At 50.2% G+C, this 18,559-nt stretch overlaps 1 protein-coding gene across 1 annotated transcript in view; it reads right to left on the bottom strand.

Annotated features, from left to right (window-relative positions):
* nbas (NBAS subunit of NRZ tethering complex) overlaps positions 1 to 18,559 on the bottom strand; it is a 296,853-nt gene that overhangs the window by 220,072 nt on the left and 58,222 nt on the right. The window contains 3 exon segments of the mRNA XM_090233327.1: positions 10,170 to 10,306; positions 10,812 to 10,916; positions 16,011 to 16,089. Of these exon segments, the coding sequence (XP_090089453.1) occupies positions 10,170 to 10,306; positions 10,812 to 10,916; positions 16,011 to 16,089 (321 nt within the window).

The raw sequence follows: 18,559 nt of genomic DNA, 5'->3' as shown, positions 1-18,559 counted from the left end.
TGGAGAGCGATGGGAATAGAGGGAGGGGGTTGAGAGGGGGTGGAGAGCGAGGGGAATAGAGAGGGGAATAGAGAGAGGGGGTGGAGAGCGAGGGGAATAGAGGGAGGGGGTGGAGAGGGGGTGGAGAGCGAGGGGAATAGAGAGAGGAGGGGGTGGAGAGCGAGGGGAATATAGAGGAGGGGTGGAGAGCGAGGGGAATAGAGAGAGGAGGGGGTGGAGAGCGAGGGGAATAGAGAGGAGGGGGTGGAGAGCGAGGGGAATAGAGAGAGGGGGGGAGAGCGAGGGGAATAGAGAGGGGGGGGAGAGCGAGGGGAATAGAGAGAGGAGGGGGTGGATAGCGAGGGGAATAGAGAGAGGAGGGGGTGGAGAGCGAGGGGAATAGAGAGAGAGGGTGGAGAGCGAGGGGAATAGAGAGAGGGGGTGGAGAGCGAGGGGAATAGAGAGAGGGGGTGGAGAGGGGGTGGAGAGCGAGGGGAATAGAGAGAAGGGGTGGAGAGGGGTGGAGAGCGAGGGGAACAGAGAGAAGGGGTGGAGAGGGGAATAGAGAGAGGAGGGGGTGGAGAGCGAGGGGAATAGAGAGAGGGGGTGGAGAGCGAGGGGAATAGAGGGAGGGGGTTGAGAAGGGGTGGAGAGCGAGGGGAATAGAGAGAAGGGGTGGAGACGGGAATAGAGAGAGGGGGTGGAGAGCGAGGGGAATAGAGGGAGGGATGGAGAGGGGGTGGAGAGCGAGGGGAATAGAGAGAGGAGGGGGTGGAGAGCGAGGGGAATATAGAGGAGGGGTGGAGAGCGAGGGGAATAGAGAGAGGAGGGGGTGGAGAGCGAGGGGAATAGAGAGGAGGGGGTGGAGAGCGAGGGGAATAGAGAGAGGGGGTGGAGAGCGAGGGGAATAGAGAGAGGAGGTGGAGAGCGAGGGGAATAGAGAGAGGAGGGGGTGGAGAGCGAGGGGAATATAGAGGAGGGGTGGAGAGTGAGGGGAATAGAGAGAGGAATAGAGAGGAGGGGGTGGAGAGCGAGGGGAATAGAGAGAGGGGGTGGAGAACGAGGGGAATAGAGAGAGGGGGTGGAGAGCGAGGGGAATAGAGAGAGGTGGGGTGGAGAGCGAGGGGAATAGAGATAGGGGGTGGAGAGCGAGGGGAATAGAGAGAGGGGGTGGAGAGGGGGTGGAGAGCGAGGGGAATAGAGAGAGGGGGTGGAGAGCGATGGGAATAGAGGGAGGGGGTTGAGAGGGGGTGGAGAGCGAGGGGAATAGAGAGGGGAATAGAGAGAGGGGGTGGAGAGCGAGGGGAATAGAGGGAGGGGGTGGAGAGGGGGTGGAGAGCGAGGGGAATAGAGAGAGGAGGGGGTGGAGAGCGAGGGGAATATAGAGGAGGGGTGGAGAGCGAGGGGAATAGAGAGAGGAGGGGGTGGAGAGCGAGGGGAATAGAGAGGAGGGGGTGGAGAGCGAGGGGAATAGAGAGAGGGGGGGAGAGCGAGGGGAATAGAGAGGGGGGGGAGAGCGAGGGGAATAGAGAGAGGAGGGGGTGGATAGCGAGGGGAATAGAGAGAGGAGGGGGTGGAGAGCGAGGGGAATAGAGAGAGAGGGTGGAGAGCGAGGGGAATAGAGAGAGGGGGTGGAGAGCGAGGGGAATAGAGAGAGGGGGTGGAGAGCGAGGGGAATAGAGAGAGGGGGTGGAGAGTGAGGGGAATAGAGAGAGGAGGGGTGGAGAGCGAGGGGAATAGAGAGAGGAGGGGGTTGAGAGCGAGGGGAATAGAGAGAGGAGGGGGTGGAGAGCGAGGGGAATAGAGAGAGGAAGGGGTGGAGAGCGAGGGGAATATAGAGGAGGGGTGGAGAGCGAGGGGAATAGAGAGAGGAGGGGGTGGAGAGCGAGGGGAATAGAGAGGAGGGGGTGGAGAGCGAGGGGAATAGAGAGGAGGGGGTGGAGAGCGAGGGGAATAGAGAGAGGGGGGGAGAGCGAGGGGAATAGAGCGAGGGGGTGGAGAGCGAGGGGAATAGAGAGAGGTGGGGTGGAGAGCGAGGGGAATAGAGAGAGGGGGTGGAGAGCGAGGGGAATAGAGAGGGGGGGGAGCGAGGGGAATAGAGAGGGGGGGGGGAGCGAGGGGAATAGAGAGAGGAGGGGGTGGATAGCGAGGGGAATAGAGAGAGGAGGGGGTGGAGAGCGAGGGGAATAGAGAGAGAGGGTGGAGAGCGAGGGGAATAGAGAGAGGGGGTGGAGAGCGAGGGGAATAGAGAGAGGGGGTGGAGAGCGAGGGGAATAGAGAGAGGGGGTGGAGAGTGAGGGGAATTGAGAGAGGAGGGGGTGGAGAGCAAGGGGAATAGAGAGAGGAGGGGGTTGAGAGCGAGGGGAATAGAGAGAGGAGGGGGTGGAGAGCGAGGGGAATAGAGAGAGGAGGGGGTGGAGAGCGAGGGGAATAGAGAGAGGGGGTGGAGAGCGAGGGGAATAGAGAGAGGAGGGGGTTGAGAGCGAGGGGAATAGAGAGAGGAGGGGGTTGAGAGCGAGGGGAATAGAGAGAGGAGGGGGTTGAGAGCGAGGGGAATAGAGAGAGGAGGGGGTTGAGAGCGAGGGGGATAGAGAGAGGAGGGGGTGGAGAGCGAGGGGAATAGAGAGAGGGGAATAGAGAGAGGAGGGGGTGGAGAGCGAGGGGAATAGAGAGAGGGGGGGTTGAGAGCGAGGGGAATAGAGAGAGGAGGGGGTTGAGAGCGAGGGGAATAGAGAGAGGAGGGGGTTGAGAGCGAGGGGAATAGAGAGAGGAGGGGGTTGAGAGCGAGGGGAATAGAGAGAGGAGGGGGTGGAGAGCGAGGGGAATAGAGAGAGGAGGGGGTGGAGAGCGAGGGGAATAGAGAGAGGGGGGGTTGAGAGCGAGGGGAATAGAGAGAGGAGGGGGTTGAGAGCGAGGGGAATAGAGAGAGGAGGGGGTTGAGAGCGAGGGGAATAGAGAGAGGAGGGGGTTGAGAGCGAGGGGAATAGCGAGAGGAGGGGGTTGAGAGCGAGGGGAATAGAGAGAGGAGGGGGTTGAGAGCGAGGGGAATAGAGAGAGGAGGGGGTTGAGAGCGAGGGGAATAGAGAGAGGAGGGGGTTGAGAGCGAGGGGAATAGCGAGAGGAGGGGGTTGAGAGCGAGGGGAATAGAGAGAGGAGGGGGTTGAGAGCGAGGGGAATAGAGAGAGGAGGGGGTTGAGAGCGAGGGGAATAGCGAGAGGAGGGGGTTGAGAGCGAGGGGAATAGCGAGAGGAGGGGGTTGAGAGCGAGGGGAATAGAGAGAGGAGGGGGTGGAGAGCGAGGGGAATAGAGAGAGGAGGGGGTTGAGAGCGAGGGGAATAGCGAGAGGAGGGGGTTGAGAGCGAGGGGAATAGAGAGAGGAGGGGGTTGAGAGCGAGGGGAATAGAGAGAGGAGGGGGTTGAGAGCGAGGGGAATAGCGAGAGGAGGGGGTTGAGAGCGAGGGGAATAGCGAGAGGAGGGGGTTGAGAGCGAGGGGAATAGAGAGAGGAGGGGGTTGAGAGCGAGGGGAATAGCGAGAGGAGGGGGTTGAGAGCGAGGGGAATAGAGAGAGGAGGGGGTTGAGAGCGAGGGGAATAGAGAGAGGAGGGGGTTGAGAGCGAGGGGAATAGAGAGAGGAGGGGGTTGAGAGCGAGGGGAATAGCGAGAGGAGGGGGTTGAGAGCGAGGGGAATAGAGAGAGGAGGGGGTTGAGAGCGAGGGGAATAGAGAGAGGGGGGGTGGAGGAAAGAAAATAGTGGAGAAGAGACTGCAGACACCCCACAAAGAGAGAGAAATACAGAAAAATAAAGATACAGAAGAGAGAATATAGAAGAGAGAGGAGAGAAATGAGAGAGAGAAAGGAAAGATGAGAGAGAATAGAGAAGAGAGAGGAGAGAAAGGAGAGAGAAAGGAGAGAGAAAGGAGAGAGAATAGAGAATAGAGAGGAGAGAAATGAGAGGAGAGAGTATAGAGAGGAGAGAGGAGAGATAATAGAGAGGAGAGAGGAGAGAAAGGAGAGATGAGAGAATAGAGAGGAGAGAAATGAGAGGAGAGAGTATAGAGAGGAGAGAGGAGAGAGAATAGAGAAGAGAGAAATGAGAGAGAGAAAGGAGAGAGAGAAAGGAGAGGAGAGAGAATAGAGAAATGAGAGAGAGAAAGGAGATAGGAGAGAGAATAGAGAGAATAGAAATGAGAGAGGAGAGAGAATAGAGAGGAGAGAGAATAGAGAAATGAGAGAGAGAAATGAGAGAGGAGAGAGAATAGAGAGAATAGAAATGAGAGAGGAGAGAGAATAGAGAGGAGAGAGAATAGAGAAATGAGAGAGAGAAAGGAGATAGGAGAGAGAATAGAGAGGAGAGAGAGGAGAGAAATGAGAGAGAATAAAGATTAGAGAGAGGAGAGAAATGAGAGAGGAGAGAGAATAGAAGGGAGAGAGAATAGAGAGGAGAGAGAATAGAGAGGAGAGAGAGGAGAGAAATGAGAGAGAATAAAGATTAGAGAGAGGAGAGAAATGAGAGAGGAGAGAGAATAGAGAGGAGAGAGAATAGAGAGGAGAGAGAATAGAGAGGAGAGAGAATAGAGAGAATATAAATGAGAGAGGAGAGAGAATAGAGAGGATAGAGGAGAAAGGAGAGCGAGCGACAGAAGCATCACTACAACACTGTATATATATAAATAATGACATTTGAATGAACTTCTTATTTTGGAACTTCTATGTTTACTGTTAATTTTTATTGTTTATTTCAATTTAGTTTATTATCTACTTTATTTGCTTTGGTAATGTCAACATATGTTTTCCAATAAAGACCCTTAAATTGAAACTGTAATTGAAATGAGAGCGAGAGATCTGCATTAAACTGTATTTACTGAACTACTGTACCATTATACTACTACAGCAGCATCCACTAATTGTATTTAATGTCAATAAATAATAATATCTGAATTTTAGTGAGAGAGAGAGAGAGCAGTATGATCTAAATATATAAGAGCTCTGGGAGTGTGGTGTCAGGAAAACAACCTCTCACTCAACGTCAACAAAGCTGAGGAGATGATTGTGGACTTCAGGAAACAGCAGAGGGAACACCCCCCCCCCCTATCCACATCGACAGGACAGTAGTGGAGAGGGTGGAAAGATTCAAGTTCCTCGGCGTACACATCACAGGCAAACTGAAATGGTTCACCCACACAGACAGCGTGGTGAAGAAGGCACAACAGCGCCTCTTCAACCTCGGGAGGCTGAAGAAATGTGGCTGTTCACCAAAAACACAAACTTTTACAGATGCACAATCGAGAGCATCCTGTCGGGCTGTATCACCGCCTGGTATGGCAACTGCACCGCCCTCAACCGTAAGGCTCTCCAGAGGGTAGTGAGGTCTGCACAACGCATCACCGGGGGCAAACTACCTGCCCTCCAGGACACCTACACCACCCGATGTCACAGGATGTCACAGGAAGGCCAAAGAGATCATAGACTAGAAATCACTGGCCACCCTAAGGAGTGGAACACTAGTTACTTTAATAATGTTTACATATCCTGTATTACTCATCTCATATGTATATACTGTATTCTGTACTATACTACTGTATCTTAGTCTATGTATATACTGAATTCTATACTATACTGTATCTTAGTCTATGTATATACTGAATTCTATACTATACTGTATCTTAGTCTATGTATATACTGTATTCTGTACTATACTGTATCTTAGTCTATGTATTACTCATCTCATATGTATATACTGTATTATATCCTACTGTATCTTAGTCTATGTATTACTGTATTCTATACTATTCTACTATATCTTAGTCTATGTATTACTCATCTCATATGTATATACTGTATTCTATACTATTCTACTGTATCTTAGTCTATGTATTACTGTATTCTATACTATTCTACTGTATCTTAGTCTATGTATATACTCATCTCATATGTATATACTGTATTCTATACTATTCTACTCTATCTTAGTCTATGTATTACTGTATTCTATACTATTCTACTGTATCTTAGTCTATGTATATACTGTATTCTATACTATACTACTGTATCTTAGTCTATGTATTACTGTATTCTATTCTATTCTACTGTATCTTAGTCTATGTATTACTCATATGTATATACTGTATTCTATACTATTCTACTATATCTTAGTCTATGTATATACTGTATTCTATTCTATTCTACTGTATCTTAGTCTATGTATTACTGTATTCTATACTATTCTACTGTATCTTAGTCTATGTATTACTGTATTCTATACTATTCTACTGTATCTTAGTCTATGTATATACTGTATTCTATACTATACTACTGTATCTTAGTCTATGTATTACTGTATTCTATACTATTCTACTGTATCTTAGTCTATGTATATACTGTATTCTATACTATACTACTGTATCTTAGTCTATGTATTACTGTATTCTATACTATTCTACTATATCTTAGTCTATGTATTACTCATCTCATATGTATATACTGTATTCTATTCTACTGTATCTAAGTCTATGTATATACTGTATTCTATACTATTCTACTGTATGTTAGTCCGTTCTGCTCTGACATCGCTCGTCCATATGTCCGGGTTAAGGTGATGATTAAGTTGGAGGCGTGCGTGGCCACGCAGTCGTGGGTGAACAGGGAGTACAGGAGAGGGCTCAGAACGCACCCTTGTGGGGCCCCAGTGTTGATGATCAGCGGGGTGGAGATGTTGTTACCTACCCTCACCACCTGGGGGCGTCCCGTCAGGAAGTCCAGTACCCAGTTGCACAGGGCGGGGTCGACACCCAGGATCTCGAGCTTAATGACGAGTTTGGAGGGTACTATGGTGTTAAATGCCGAGCTGTAGTCGATGAACAGCATTCTCACATAGGTATTCCTCTTGTCCAGATGGGTTAGGGCAGTGTGCAGTGTGGTTGCGATTGCATCGTCTGTGGACCTATTTGGGCGGTAAGCAAATTGGAGTGGGTCTAGGGTGTCAGGTAGGGTGGAGGTGATATGGTCCTTGACTAGTCTCTCAAAGCACTTCATGATGACGGAAGTGGGAGAGATTGAATATGTCCGTAAACACTCCAGTCAGCTGGTCTGCGCATGCTCTGAGGACGCGGCTAGGGATGCCGTCTGAGCGGACATCCTTGTGTGGGTTAACACGCTTGAATGTCTTACTCACGTCGACCACGGAGGACCACAGTCCTTACTCACGTCGACCACGGAGGACCACAGTCCTTACTCACGTCGACCACGGAGGACCACAGTCCTTACTCACGTCGACCACGGAGGACCACAGTCCTTACTCACGTCGACCACGGAGGACCACAGTCCTTACTCACGTCGACCACGGAGGACCACCGTCCTTACTCACGTTGACCACGGAGGACCACAGTCCTTACTCACGTCGACCACGGAGGACCACAGTCCTTACTCACGTCGACCACGGAGGACCACAGTCCTTACTCACGTCGACCACGGAGGACCACAGTCCTTACTCACGTCGACCACGGAGGACCACAGTCCTTACTCACGTCGACCACGGAGGACCACAGTCCTTACTCACGGCGACCACGGAGGACCACAGTCCTTACTCACGTCGACCACGGAGGACCACAGTCCTTACTCACGTCGACCACGGAGGACCACAGTCCTTACTCACGTCGACCACGGAGGACCACAGTCCTTACTCACGTCGACCACGGAGGACCACAGTCCTTACTCACGTCGACCACGGAGGACCACAGTCCTTACTCACGTCGACCACGGAGGACCACAGTCCTTACTCACGGCGACCACGGAGGACCACAGTCCTTACTCACGTCGACCACGGAGGACCACAGTCCTTACTCACGTCGACCACGGAGGACCACAATCCTTACTCACGTCGACCACGGAGGACCACAGTCCTTACTCACGTCGACCACGGAGGACCACAGTCCTTACTCACGTCGACCACGGAGGACCACAGTCCTTACTCACGGCGACCACGGAGGACCACCGTCCTTACTCACGTCGACCACGGAGGACCACAGTCCTTACTCACGTCGACCACGGAGGACCACAGTCCTTACTCACGTCGCCCACGGAGGACCACAGTCCTTACTCACGTCGACCACGGTCCTTACTCACGTCGACCACGGAGGACCACAGTCCTTACTCACGTCGACCACGGAGGACCACAGTCCTTACTCACGTCGACCACGGAGGACCACAGTCCTTACTCACGTCGACCACGGAGGACCACCGTCCTTACTCACGTCGACCACGGAGGACCACAGTCCTTACTCACGTCGACCACGGAGGACCACAGTCCTTACTCACGTCGACCACGGAGGACCACAGTCCTTACTCACGTCGACCACGGAGGACCACAGTCCTTACTCACGTCGACCACGGAGGACCACAGTCCTTACTCACGTCGACCACGGAGGACCACAGTCCTTACTCACGGCGACCACGGAGGACCACAGTCCTTACTCACGGCGACCACGGAGGACCACCGTCCTTACTCACGTCGACCACGGAGGACCACAGTCCTTGGCCGAGGGCTGCGTCGGTGGCACTGTGTTATCCTCAAAGCGGGTGAAGAAGGTGTTTAGCTTGTCCGGGAGCAAGACGACGGTCTCGGAGACAGGGCTGGTTCTTTTTGTAGTCCGTGATTGTCTGTAGTCCCTGCCACATACCTCTAGTGTCTGAGCCGTTGAATTGTGACTCTACTTTGTCTCTAGACTGATGTTTAGATTGCTTGTTTGATTGCCTTGCAGAGGGAATAACTACACTGTATTCTACCTCACTACCAGTCACCTTGCCATGGTTAAATACCACCATCTATGTACGAACATAGAGACACATATTTCCCTCAGATTACACAGACACACAAAGAATTTGAAATTCCAGTGTGACATCACAGCAGCAAGATTTGTGACCTGTTGCCACGAGAAAAGGGCAACCAGTGAAGAACACACACCATTGTAAATACAACCCATATTTATGTTAATTTATTTTCCCTTTTGTACTTTAACTATTTGTACATTGTTACAACACTGTATATAGACATAATATTTGAATTGTCTTTATTTAATTTGAAACTTCTGTGAGTGTAATGTTCATTTCATTTTATTTAATTTTAACCACAGATCAACATCAGTGTCCTGGGCCCAGACCAACATCCCCCAGACTGACAGCAGTGTCCTGGGCACAGACCAACATCCCCAGACTGACATCAGTGTCCTGAGCCCAGGCCAACATCCCCAGAACAACCATAGTGTCCTGGGCCCAGGCCAACATCCCCAGAACAACCACAGTGTCCTGGGCCCAGGCCAACATCCCCAGAACAACCACAGTGTCCTGGGCCCAGGCCAACATCCCCAGATCAACCACAGTGTCCTGGGCCCAGGCCAACATCCCCAGAACAACCACAGTGTCCTGGGCCCAGGCCAACATCCCCAGATCAACCACAGTGTCCTGGGCCCAGGCCAACATCCCCAGATCAACCACAGTGTCCTGGGCCCAGGCCAACATCCCCAGAACAACCACAGTGTCCTGGGCCCAGGCCAACATCCCCAGAACAACCACAGTGTCCTGGGCCCAGGCCAACATCCCCAGATCAACCACAGTGTCCTGGGCCCAGGCCAACATCCCCAGATCAACCACAGTGTCCTGGGCCCAGGCCAACATCCCCAGATCAACCACAGTGTCCTGGGCCCAGGCCAACATCCCCAGAACAACCACAGTGTCCTGGGCCCAGGCCAACATCCCCCAGAATGACATCAGTGTCCTGGGCCCAGGCCAACATCCCCCAGACTGACATCAGTGTCCTGGGCCCAGGCCAACATCCCCCAGACTGACATCAGTGTCCTGGGCCCAGGCCAACATCCCCCAGACTGACATCAGTGTCCTGGGCCCAGGCCAACATTCCCCAGACTGACATCAGTGTCCTGGGCCCAGGCCAACATTCCCCAGACTGACATCAGTGTCCTGGGCCCAGGCCAACATCCCCCAGACTGACATCAGTGTCCTGGGCCCAGGCCAACATCCCCCAGACTGACATCAGTGTCCTGGGCCCAGGCCAACATTCCCCAGACTGACATCAGTGTCCTGGGCCCAGGCCAACATCCCCCAGACTGACATCAGTGTTCTAAAAACTATCAACACCAATAGAAAACAATGTGTGTGAGTGTGTGCGTCGCTCTCTCACCAGGCCTCCGGCAGCAGGATGGTGTACTCGTGTGGCGAGGTGGTTTCTGGGAAGTTGAAGAGGATAGCCAATCGGTGTTGGAGAAGCTCTGCTCCATGATAGGTGAACAGGATGTCCAGTGCCTGGACATTACTCTCCTAGAGGTATAAAACAGGACATTAGAAGAGAGGAAGTCAGACCAGAGACAAATATGGATTTTAACAAACCCATTTAGCTACAGGACATTCAAAGCATAATCAAACGCACCCCCCCCCCCCCAAAACATATATATTTTAAAAAATAGATTAGGTAGAGGGAAAACACACATATATATAAATCAATAAAACCATAACAGTTGATATACAGCACCGGTCTAAAGGTTGGACACATCTACTCAAGGGATTTTATTTTTACATTGTAGAATAATAGTGAAGACATCAAAACTATGAAATAACACACATGGGATCATGTAGTAACCAAAAGTAGTCTCACACAGAGAGAGAGAGAGAGAGAGAGAGAGAGACAGAGAGACACAGAGAGAGAGACAGAGAGAGACAGAGAGACGACAGAGAGAGAGACAGAGAGACGACAGAGACGACAGAGACAGAGACGACAGAGACACAGTGTAAGGGTACAGAAGAAGGGTACAGAAGAAGGGTTTACCCTGGCGTAGGTTCTGGCTGACAGAATGATATTCTGGTTCCGGAACTTCTTAAAGAACTCCGAGTCATATCTCTGTTCTGCAGCATCGGGACCACCTAATATATCCTAGAGAGGGGGAGGTAGAGGGTGAACGGGGGAGAGAGGGAGGAGCCTAAACCACATAAATAACAACACTGGAAGGTTGTACCGTCATATCTCTGTTCTGCAGCATCGGGACCACCTAATATATCCTAGAGAGGGGGAGGTAGAGGGTGAACGGGGGAGAGAGGGAGGAGCCTAAACCACATAAATAACAACACTGGAAGGTTGTACCGTCATATCTCTGTTCTGCAGCATCGGGACCACCTAATATATCCTAGAGAGGGGAGGTAGAGGGTGAACGGGGGAGAGAGGGAGGTTACAGAGAGCTGGTAGTCCCATCCACCACACTACCAGGTGGGTGGTATAGAGGAGATGGACCCACTGGTTGTCCTCTAGGTTACAGAGAGTTGGTAGTCCCATCCACCACACTACCAGGTGGGTGGTATAGAGGAGATGGACCCACTGGTTGTCCTCTAGGTTACAGAGAGCTGGTAGTCCCATCCACCACACTACCAGGTGGGTGGTATAGAGGAGATGGACCCACTGGTTGTCCTCTAGGTTACAGAGAGCTGGTAGTCCCATCCACCAAACTACCAGGTGGGTGGTATAGAGGAGATGGACCCACTGGTTGTCCTCTAGGTTACAGAGAGCTGGTAGTCCCATCCACCACACTACCAGGTGGGTGGTATAGAGGAGATGGACCCACTGGTTGTCCTCTAGGTTACAGAGAGCTGGTAGTCCCATCCACCACACTACCAGGTGGGTGGTATAGAGGAGATGGACCCACTGGTTGTCCTCTAGGTTACAGAGAGCTGGTAGTCCCATCCACCACACTACCAGGTGGGTGGTATAGAGGAGATGGACCCACTGGTTGTCCTCTAGGTTACAGAGAGCTGGTAGTCCCATCCACCAAACTACCAGGTGGGTGGTATAGAGGAGATGGACCCACTGGTTGTCCTCTAGGTTACAGAGAGCTGGTAGTCCCATCCACCACACTACCAGGTGGGTGGTATAGAGGAGATGGACCCACTGGTTGTCCTCTAGGTTACAGAGAGCTGTTAGTCCCATCCACCACACTACCAGGTGGGTGGTATAGAGGAGATGGACCCACTGGTTGTCCTCTAGGTTACAGAGAGCTGGTAGTCCCATCCACCACACTACCAGGTGGGTGGTATAGAGGAGATGGACCCACTGGTTGTCCTCTAGGTTACAGAGAGCTGGTAGTCCCATCCACCACACTACCAGGTGGGTGGTATAGAGGAGATGGACCCACTGGTTGTCCTCTAGGTTACAGAGAGCTGGTAGTCCCATCCACCACACTACCAGGTGTGTGGTATAGAGGAGATGGACCCACTGGTTGTCCTCTAGGTTACAGAGAGCTGGTAGTCCCATCCACCACACTACCAGGTGGGTGGTATAGAGGAGATGGACCCACTGGTTGTCCTCTAGGTTACAGAGAGCTGTTAGTCCCATCCACCACACTACCAGGTGGGTGGTATAGAGGAGACGGACCCACTGGTTGTCCTCTAGGTTACAGAGAGCTGGTAGTCCCATCCACCACACTACCAGGTGGGTGGTATAGAGGAGATGGACCCACTGGTTGTCCTCTAGGTTACAGAGAGCTGGTAGTCCCATCCACCACACTACCAGGTGGGTGGTATAGAGGAGATGGAACCACTGGTTGCCCTCTAGGTTACAGAGAGCTGGTAGTCCCATCCACCACACTACCAGGTGGGTGGTATAGAGGAGATGGACCCTCTGGTTGCCCTCTAGGTTACAGAGAGCTGGTAGTCCCATCCACCACACTACCAGGTGGGTGGTATAGAGGAGATGGACCCTCTGGTTGCCCTCTAGGTTACAGAGAGCTGGTAGTCCCATCCACCACACTACCAGGTGGGTGGTATAGAGGAGATGGACCCACTGGTTGTCCTCTAGGTTACAGAGAGCTGGTAGTCCCATCCACCACACTACCAGGTGGGTGGTATAGAGGAGATGGACCCACTGGTTGTCCTCTAGGTTACAGAGAGCTGGTAGTCCCATCCACCACACTACCAGGTGGGTGGTATAGAGGAGATGGACCCACTGGTTGTCCTCTAGGTTACAGAGAGCTGGTAGTCCCATCCACCACACTACCAGGTGGGTGGTATAGAGGAGATGGACCCACTGGTTGTCCTCTAGGTTACAGAGAGCTGGTAGTCCCATCCACCACACTACCAGGTGGGTGGTATAGAGGAGATGGACCCACTGGTTGTCCTCTAGGTTACAGAGAGCTGGTAGTCCCATCCACCACACTACCAGGTGGGTGGTATAGAGGAGATGGACCCACTGGTTGTCCTCTAGGTTACAGAGAGCTGGTAGTCCCATCAGCCAAACTACTAAACATGAAACAGGTTTGTTAACTTGGTGTAGGGCAGACCTTAACCACTCTATTAAAACAAAGTGTTAAAAATAGCCATGTTAACAAATCCACAGATGAGGCTATTTCACTCCACACTGCCCTCACCCACCTGGACTAGAGGAACACCTATGTAAGAATGCTGTTCATTGACTACAGCTCAGCGTTCAACACCATAGTGCTCTCCAAGCTCATCACTAAGCTAAGGACCCTGGGACTAAACACCTCTCTCTGCTACTGGATCCTGGACTTCCTGACAGGCAACAACACATCCACCACGCTGATCCTCAACACAGTGAGCTGGTTATCAAGGGGCAAAGTATTGACACGTGTGTTTTCACTTGATGATGACGAGTTTCTCACAGGACTGGCCTATCTGGGGGATGTTTTCACTTGATGATGACGAGTTTCTCACAGGACTGGCCTATCTGGGGGATGTTTTCACTTGATGATGACGAGTTTCTCACAGGACTGGCCTATCTGGGGGATGTTTTCACTTGATGATGACAAGTTTCTCACAGGACTGGCCTATCTGGGTGATGTTTTCACTTGATGATGACGAGTTTCTCACAGGACTGGCCTATCTGGGGGATGTTTTCACTTGATGATGACGAGTTTCTCACAGGACTGGCCTATCTGGGTGATGTTTTCACTTGATGATGACGAGTTTCTCACAGGACTGGCCTGTCTGGGGGATGTTTTCACTTGATGATGACGAGTTTCTCACAGGACTGGCCTATCTGGGTGATGTTTTCACTTGTCTGAGCGCTTGATGATGACGAGTTTCTCACAGGACTGGCCTATCTGGGGGATGTTTTTTTCTCTTCAGGACAACATTGAGGCTATGATTAAGAAGTTGGAGCTCTTCTCTGTCTTCATTAACAAGGACAACACACAGATCTTTCTGTCATTGTATGATTTGTTGTGTGCAAATGAACTCAAGCTTACGGACAATGTCAAATGTGATATAGCGAAGCCCCTGAGTGAGATGGGTGCGCGATTACGCAGGTACTTTCCCGAAACAGACGACACAAAACAACTGGATTCGTTATCCTCTTCATGCCCTGCCTCCAGTCCACTTAACAATATCTTAAACAGCCTCATCGATGTTGCAACAAGCGGTTCTGTGAAAAACTGAATTTAAAATCAGAAGCCTTGGGAAATCTGTCGAGACACTAATGCCCTTTGCAACCACGTACCGATGTGAGAGTGGATTCTCAGCCCTCACTAGCATGAAGACTAAACACAGGCAGAGACTGTGTGTGGGAAATGATTTAAGACTGAGACTCTCTCCAATACAACCCAACATTGCAGAGTTATGTGCATCATTTCAAGCACATCCTTCTCATTAACCTGTGTTGAGTTATTCACCATTTTCTATGAACAAATAAAGTTTAATGTAAGATGATTAAATAAAGACCAACATTATTGATTGTTATTATATTATTATTTGTGCCCTGGTCCTATAAGAGGTCTTCGTCACTTCCCACGAGCCGGGTCGTGACAAAAACTCACACTCATTCTTATGTTTAATAAATGTATCGTATAGTGTGTGTGTGGCAGGCTTACAATGATGGCAAAAAAACAACATTTGAGAGTGTGCTGACCCTGGTGCTAGAGGGGGTACAGCTGACCCTGGTGCTAGAGGGGGTACAGCTGACCCTGGTGCTAGAGGGGGTACAGCTGACCCTGGTGCTAGAGGGGGTACAGCTGACCCTGGTGCTAGAGGGGGTACAGCTGACCCTGGTGCTAGAGGGGGTACAGCTGACCCTGGTGCTAGAGGGGGTACAGCTGACCCTGGTGCTAGAGGGGGTACAGCTGACCCTGGTGCTAGAGGGGGTACAGCTGACCCTGGCGCTAGAGGGGGTACAGCTGACCCTGGCGCTAGAGGGGGTACAGCTGACCCTGGCGCTAGAGGGGGTACAGCTGACCCTGGCGCTAGAGGGGGTACAGCTGACCCTGGCGCTAGAGGGGGTACAGCTGACCCTGGTGCTAGAGGGGGTACAGCTGACCCTGGTGCTAGAGGGGGTACAGATGACCTTGGTGATAGAGGGGGTACAGCTGACCCTGGTGCTAGAGGGGGTACAGCTGACCCTGGTGCTAGAGGGGGTACAGCTGACCCTGGTGCTAGAGGGGGTACAGCTGACCCTGGTGCTAGAGGGGGTACAGCTGACCCTGGTGCTAGAGGGGGTACAGCTGACCCTGGTGCTAGAGGAGGTACAGCTGACCCTGGTGCTAGAGGGGGGTACAGCTGACCCTGGTGCTAGAGGAGGTACAGCTGACCCTGGTGCTAGAGGGGGGTACAGCTGACCCTGGTGCTAGAGGAGGTACAGCTGGAGGTTGAATGTTTGAAGGGGTATGGGATGATAAAACGTTTGAGAACCACTGCTCTCGAGGTTCAGTACAGGTAACTACAGTCTCGCTCCTCCTCGCGCCACTCAGCCACAAAAACCCAGCAGGTCACAAACACACAGCAGGCCCCTCCTACCAGCCCCATTCCTCTCTCCCTTGGTTCATGCATTAATATATATTTTCTGTTGCTTCCCCCACTCGGATCGGACCCGAGCGGGTCTGATACGGGGTCGGGTCTGGTCGTCTTCGGGTCCAGTCGGACCTGGCCTCCATATTTTAAAACGTTATTTATTCGGGTCCATGGAGGAGTCTCAGGTCTATTTCAGAACAACTTTTTTGGAGAAGAGAAGAGCTGTAGTTTGCGGTCTTACCTCGTAGGTGGCCAGGCGGTCCAGGTAACACAGCAGCTTCAGTCTGCTCCGACACAACTCCTTCTGCTCCAGGGTCAACCTGCAGGACCGCAAAACAACCACGATGACCACGGAGACAACATTAAAAACACAGTAGTAAGCATTTCATTCTGACCGGAAGTCAACCACTCTTGACCCCAGAAACTCAAACATTGTAGGGTGTTCACGTATAAAACAAAACACTGGTAATGACTGTAGTAAACACGGGTCATGACTGTAGTAAACACTGGTCATGACTGTAGTAAACACTGGTCATGACTGTAGTAAACACTGGTCATGACTGTAGTAAACACGGGTCATGACTGTAGTAAACACTGGTCATGCCTGTTGTAAACACGGGTCATGACTGTAGTAAACACGGGTCATGACTGTAGTAAACACGGGTCATGACTGTAGTAAACACGGGTCATGACTGTAGTAAACACTGGTCATGACTGTAGTAAACACTGGTCATGACTGTAGTAAACACTGGTCATGACTGTAGTAAACACTGGTCATGACTGTAGTAAACACTGGTCATGACTGTAGTAAACACTGGTCATGACTGTAGTAAACACTGGTCATGACTGTAGTAAACACTGGTCATGACTGTAGTAAACACTGGTCATGACTGTAGTAAACACTGGTCATGACTGTAATAAACACGGGTCATCACTGTAGTAAACACGGGTCATGACTGTAGTAAACACTGGTCATGACTGTAGTAAACACTGGTCATGACTGTAATAAACACGGGTCATCACTGTAATAAACACGGGTCATCACTGTAGTAAACACGGGTCATGACTGTAGTAAACACGGGTCATGACTGTAGTAAACACTGGTCATGACTGTAGTAAACACTGGTCATGACTGTAGTAAACACTGGGGGTTGGACAATTTCCAGCTTTCATACTATTTCTGTACTGTCGACAGAGTCGTTAGTACCGACTGAGTAGTAAGCACTGAGTAGTAATCATTGAGTAGTAAGCACTGACTGAGTAGTAAGCACTGACTGAGTAGTAATCATTGAGTAGTAAGTATTGACTAAACAGTAAGCATTGACTGAGTAGTAAGCACTGACTGAGTAGTAATCATTGAGTAGTAAGCACTGACTGAATAGTAAGCACTGACTGAGTAGTAATCATTGAGTAGTAAGCATTGACTGAGTAGTAAGCACTGACTAAGTAGTAATCATTGAGTAGTAAGCACTGACTAAACAGTAAGCATTGACTAAGTAGTAATCATTGAGTAGTAAGCATTGACTGAGTAGTAAGCACTGACTAAGTAGTAATCATTGAGTAGTAAGCACTGACTAAACAGTAAGCATTGACTAAGTAGTAATCATTGAGTAGTAAGCATTGACTGAGTAGTAAGCATTAACTAAACAGTAAGCACTGACTGAGTAGTAATCATTGAGTAGTAAGCACTGACTGAGTAGTAAGCATTGAGTAGTAAGCACTGACTAAACAGTAAGCATTGACTGAGTAGTAAGCACTGACTGAGTAGTAAGCACTGACTGAGTAGTAATCATTGAGTAGTAAGCACTGACTGAGTAGTAATCATTGAGTAGTAAGCACTGACTGAGTAGTAAGCACTGACTGAGTAGTAAGCATTGACTAGTAAGCATTGACTAAACAGTAAGCATTGACTGAGTAGTAATCATTGAGTAGTAAGCATTAACTAAACAGTAAGCATTGACTGAGTAGTAATCATTGACGAAGTCGTGTCAGAAATGTGATGAAGGTTTTATCAAATTGATTAACTGTTTAATTATCACGATGATTAAATTACACATGTAACAACTAACTCATCGGCAATTTTGGGGAACCATGAAAAAGTAGCCGTTTTCTGAATTAACTCTAAAGATAAAAATCACATTTCAGTCATTCATTAATTGTTCTTCTATCAGTCACTTTCTGAATGTTGCAAAACCCTAGCATAAAATATGAATCAGCGATATACACATCGGCTTAATTATATATTTACTAACTAACTAACTAACCACACATTATTACATGCACAAACAGAATAGGTTACACACTGATTACTACATACTGCAATAAAAAGTCCCTAGTGGACTACACTAATATGATGGAACGGGAGGAGCATGTAAGAAAGAGCGGGAGAAAAGACAAAGGACTTCACTACACAGCTGAAAACTGCGCCGATAGAAATGCTAATACTTTGCACGTGAACAAAGAGGGAAGTCAAAATCAAAAGTAACAGTCAATATCTGATGTGGCCACCAGCTGCATTAAGTACTGCAGTGAATCTCCTCCTCATGGACTGCACCAGATTAGTTAGTTCTTGCTGTGAGATGTTACCCCACTCTTCCACCAAGGCACCTGCAAGTTCCCAAACACTTCAGGGGGGAATGGCCCTAGCCCTCACCCTCCGATCCAACAGTTCCCAGACATTTCAGGGGGGAATGGCCCTAGCCCTCACCCTCCGATCCAACAGTTCCCAGACATTTCAGGGGGGAATGGCCCTAGCCCTCACCCTCCGATCCAACAGGTCCAAGACATCTC

The sequence above is a fragment of the Oncorhynchus mykiss genome, chromosome 4 (assembly GCF_057628025.1).
Source record: "Oncorhynchus mykiss isolate SJ-2025 chromosome 4, ASM5762802v1, whole genome shotgun sequence".
In the NCBI taxonomy this organism is placed as follows: Eukaryota; Metazoa; Chordata; class Actinopteri; order Salmoniformes; family Salmonidae; genus Oncorhynchus; species Oncorhynchus mykiss.
Note: the sequence above shows the minus strand (reverse complement) of the source record. Positions and strands in the feature narration are given on the sequence as shown.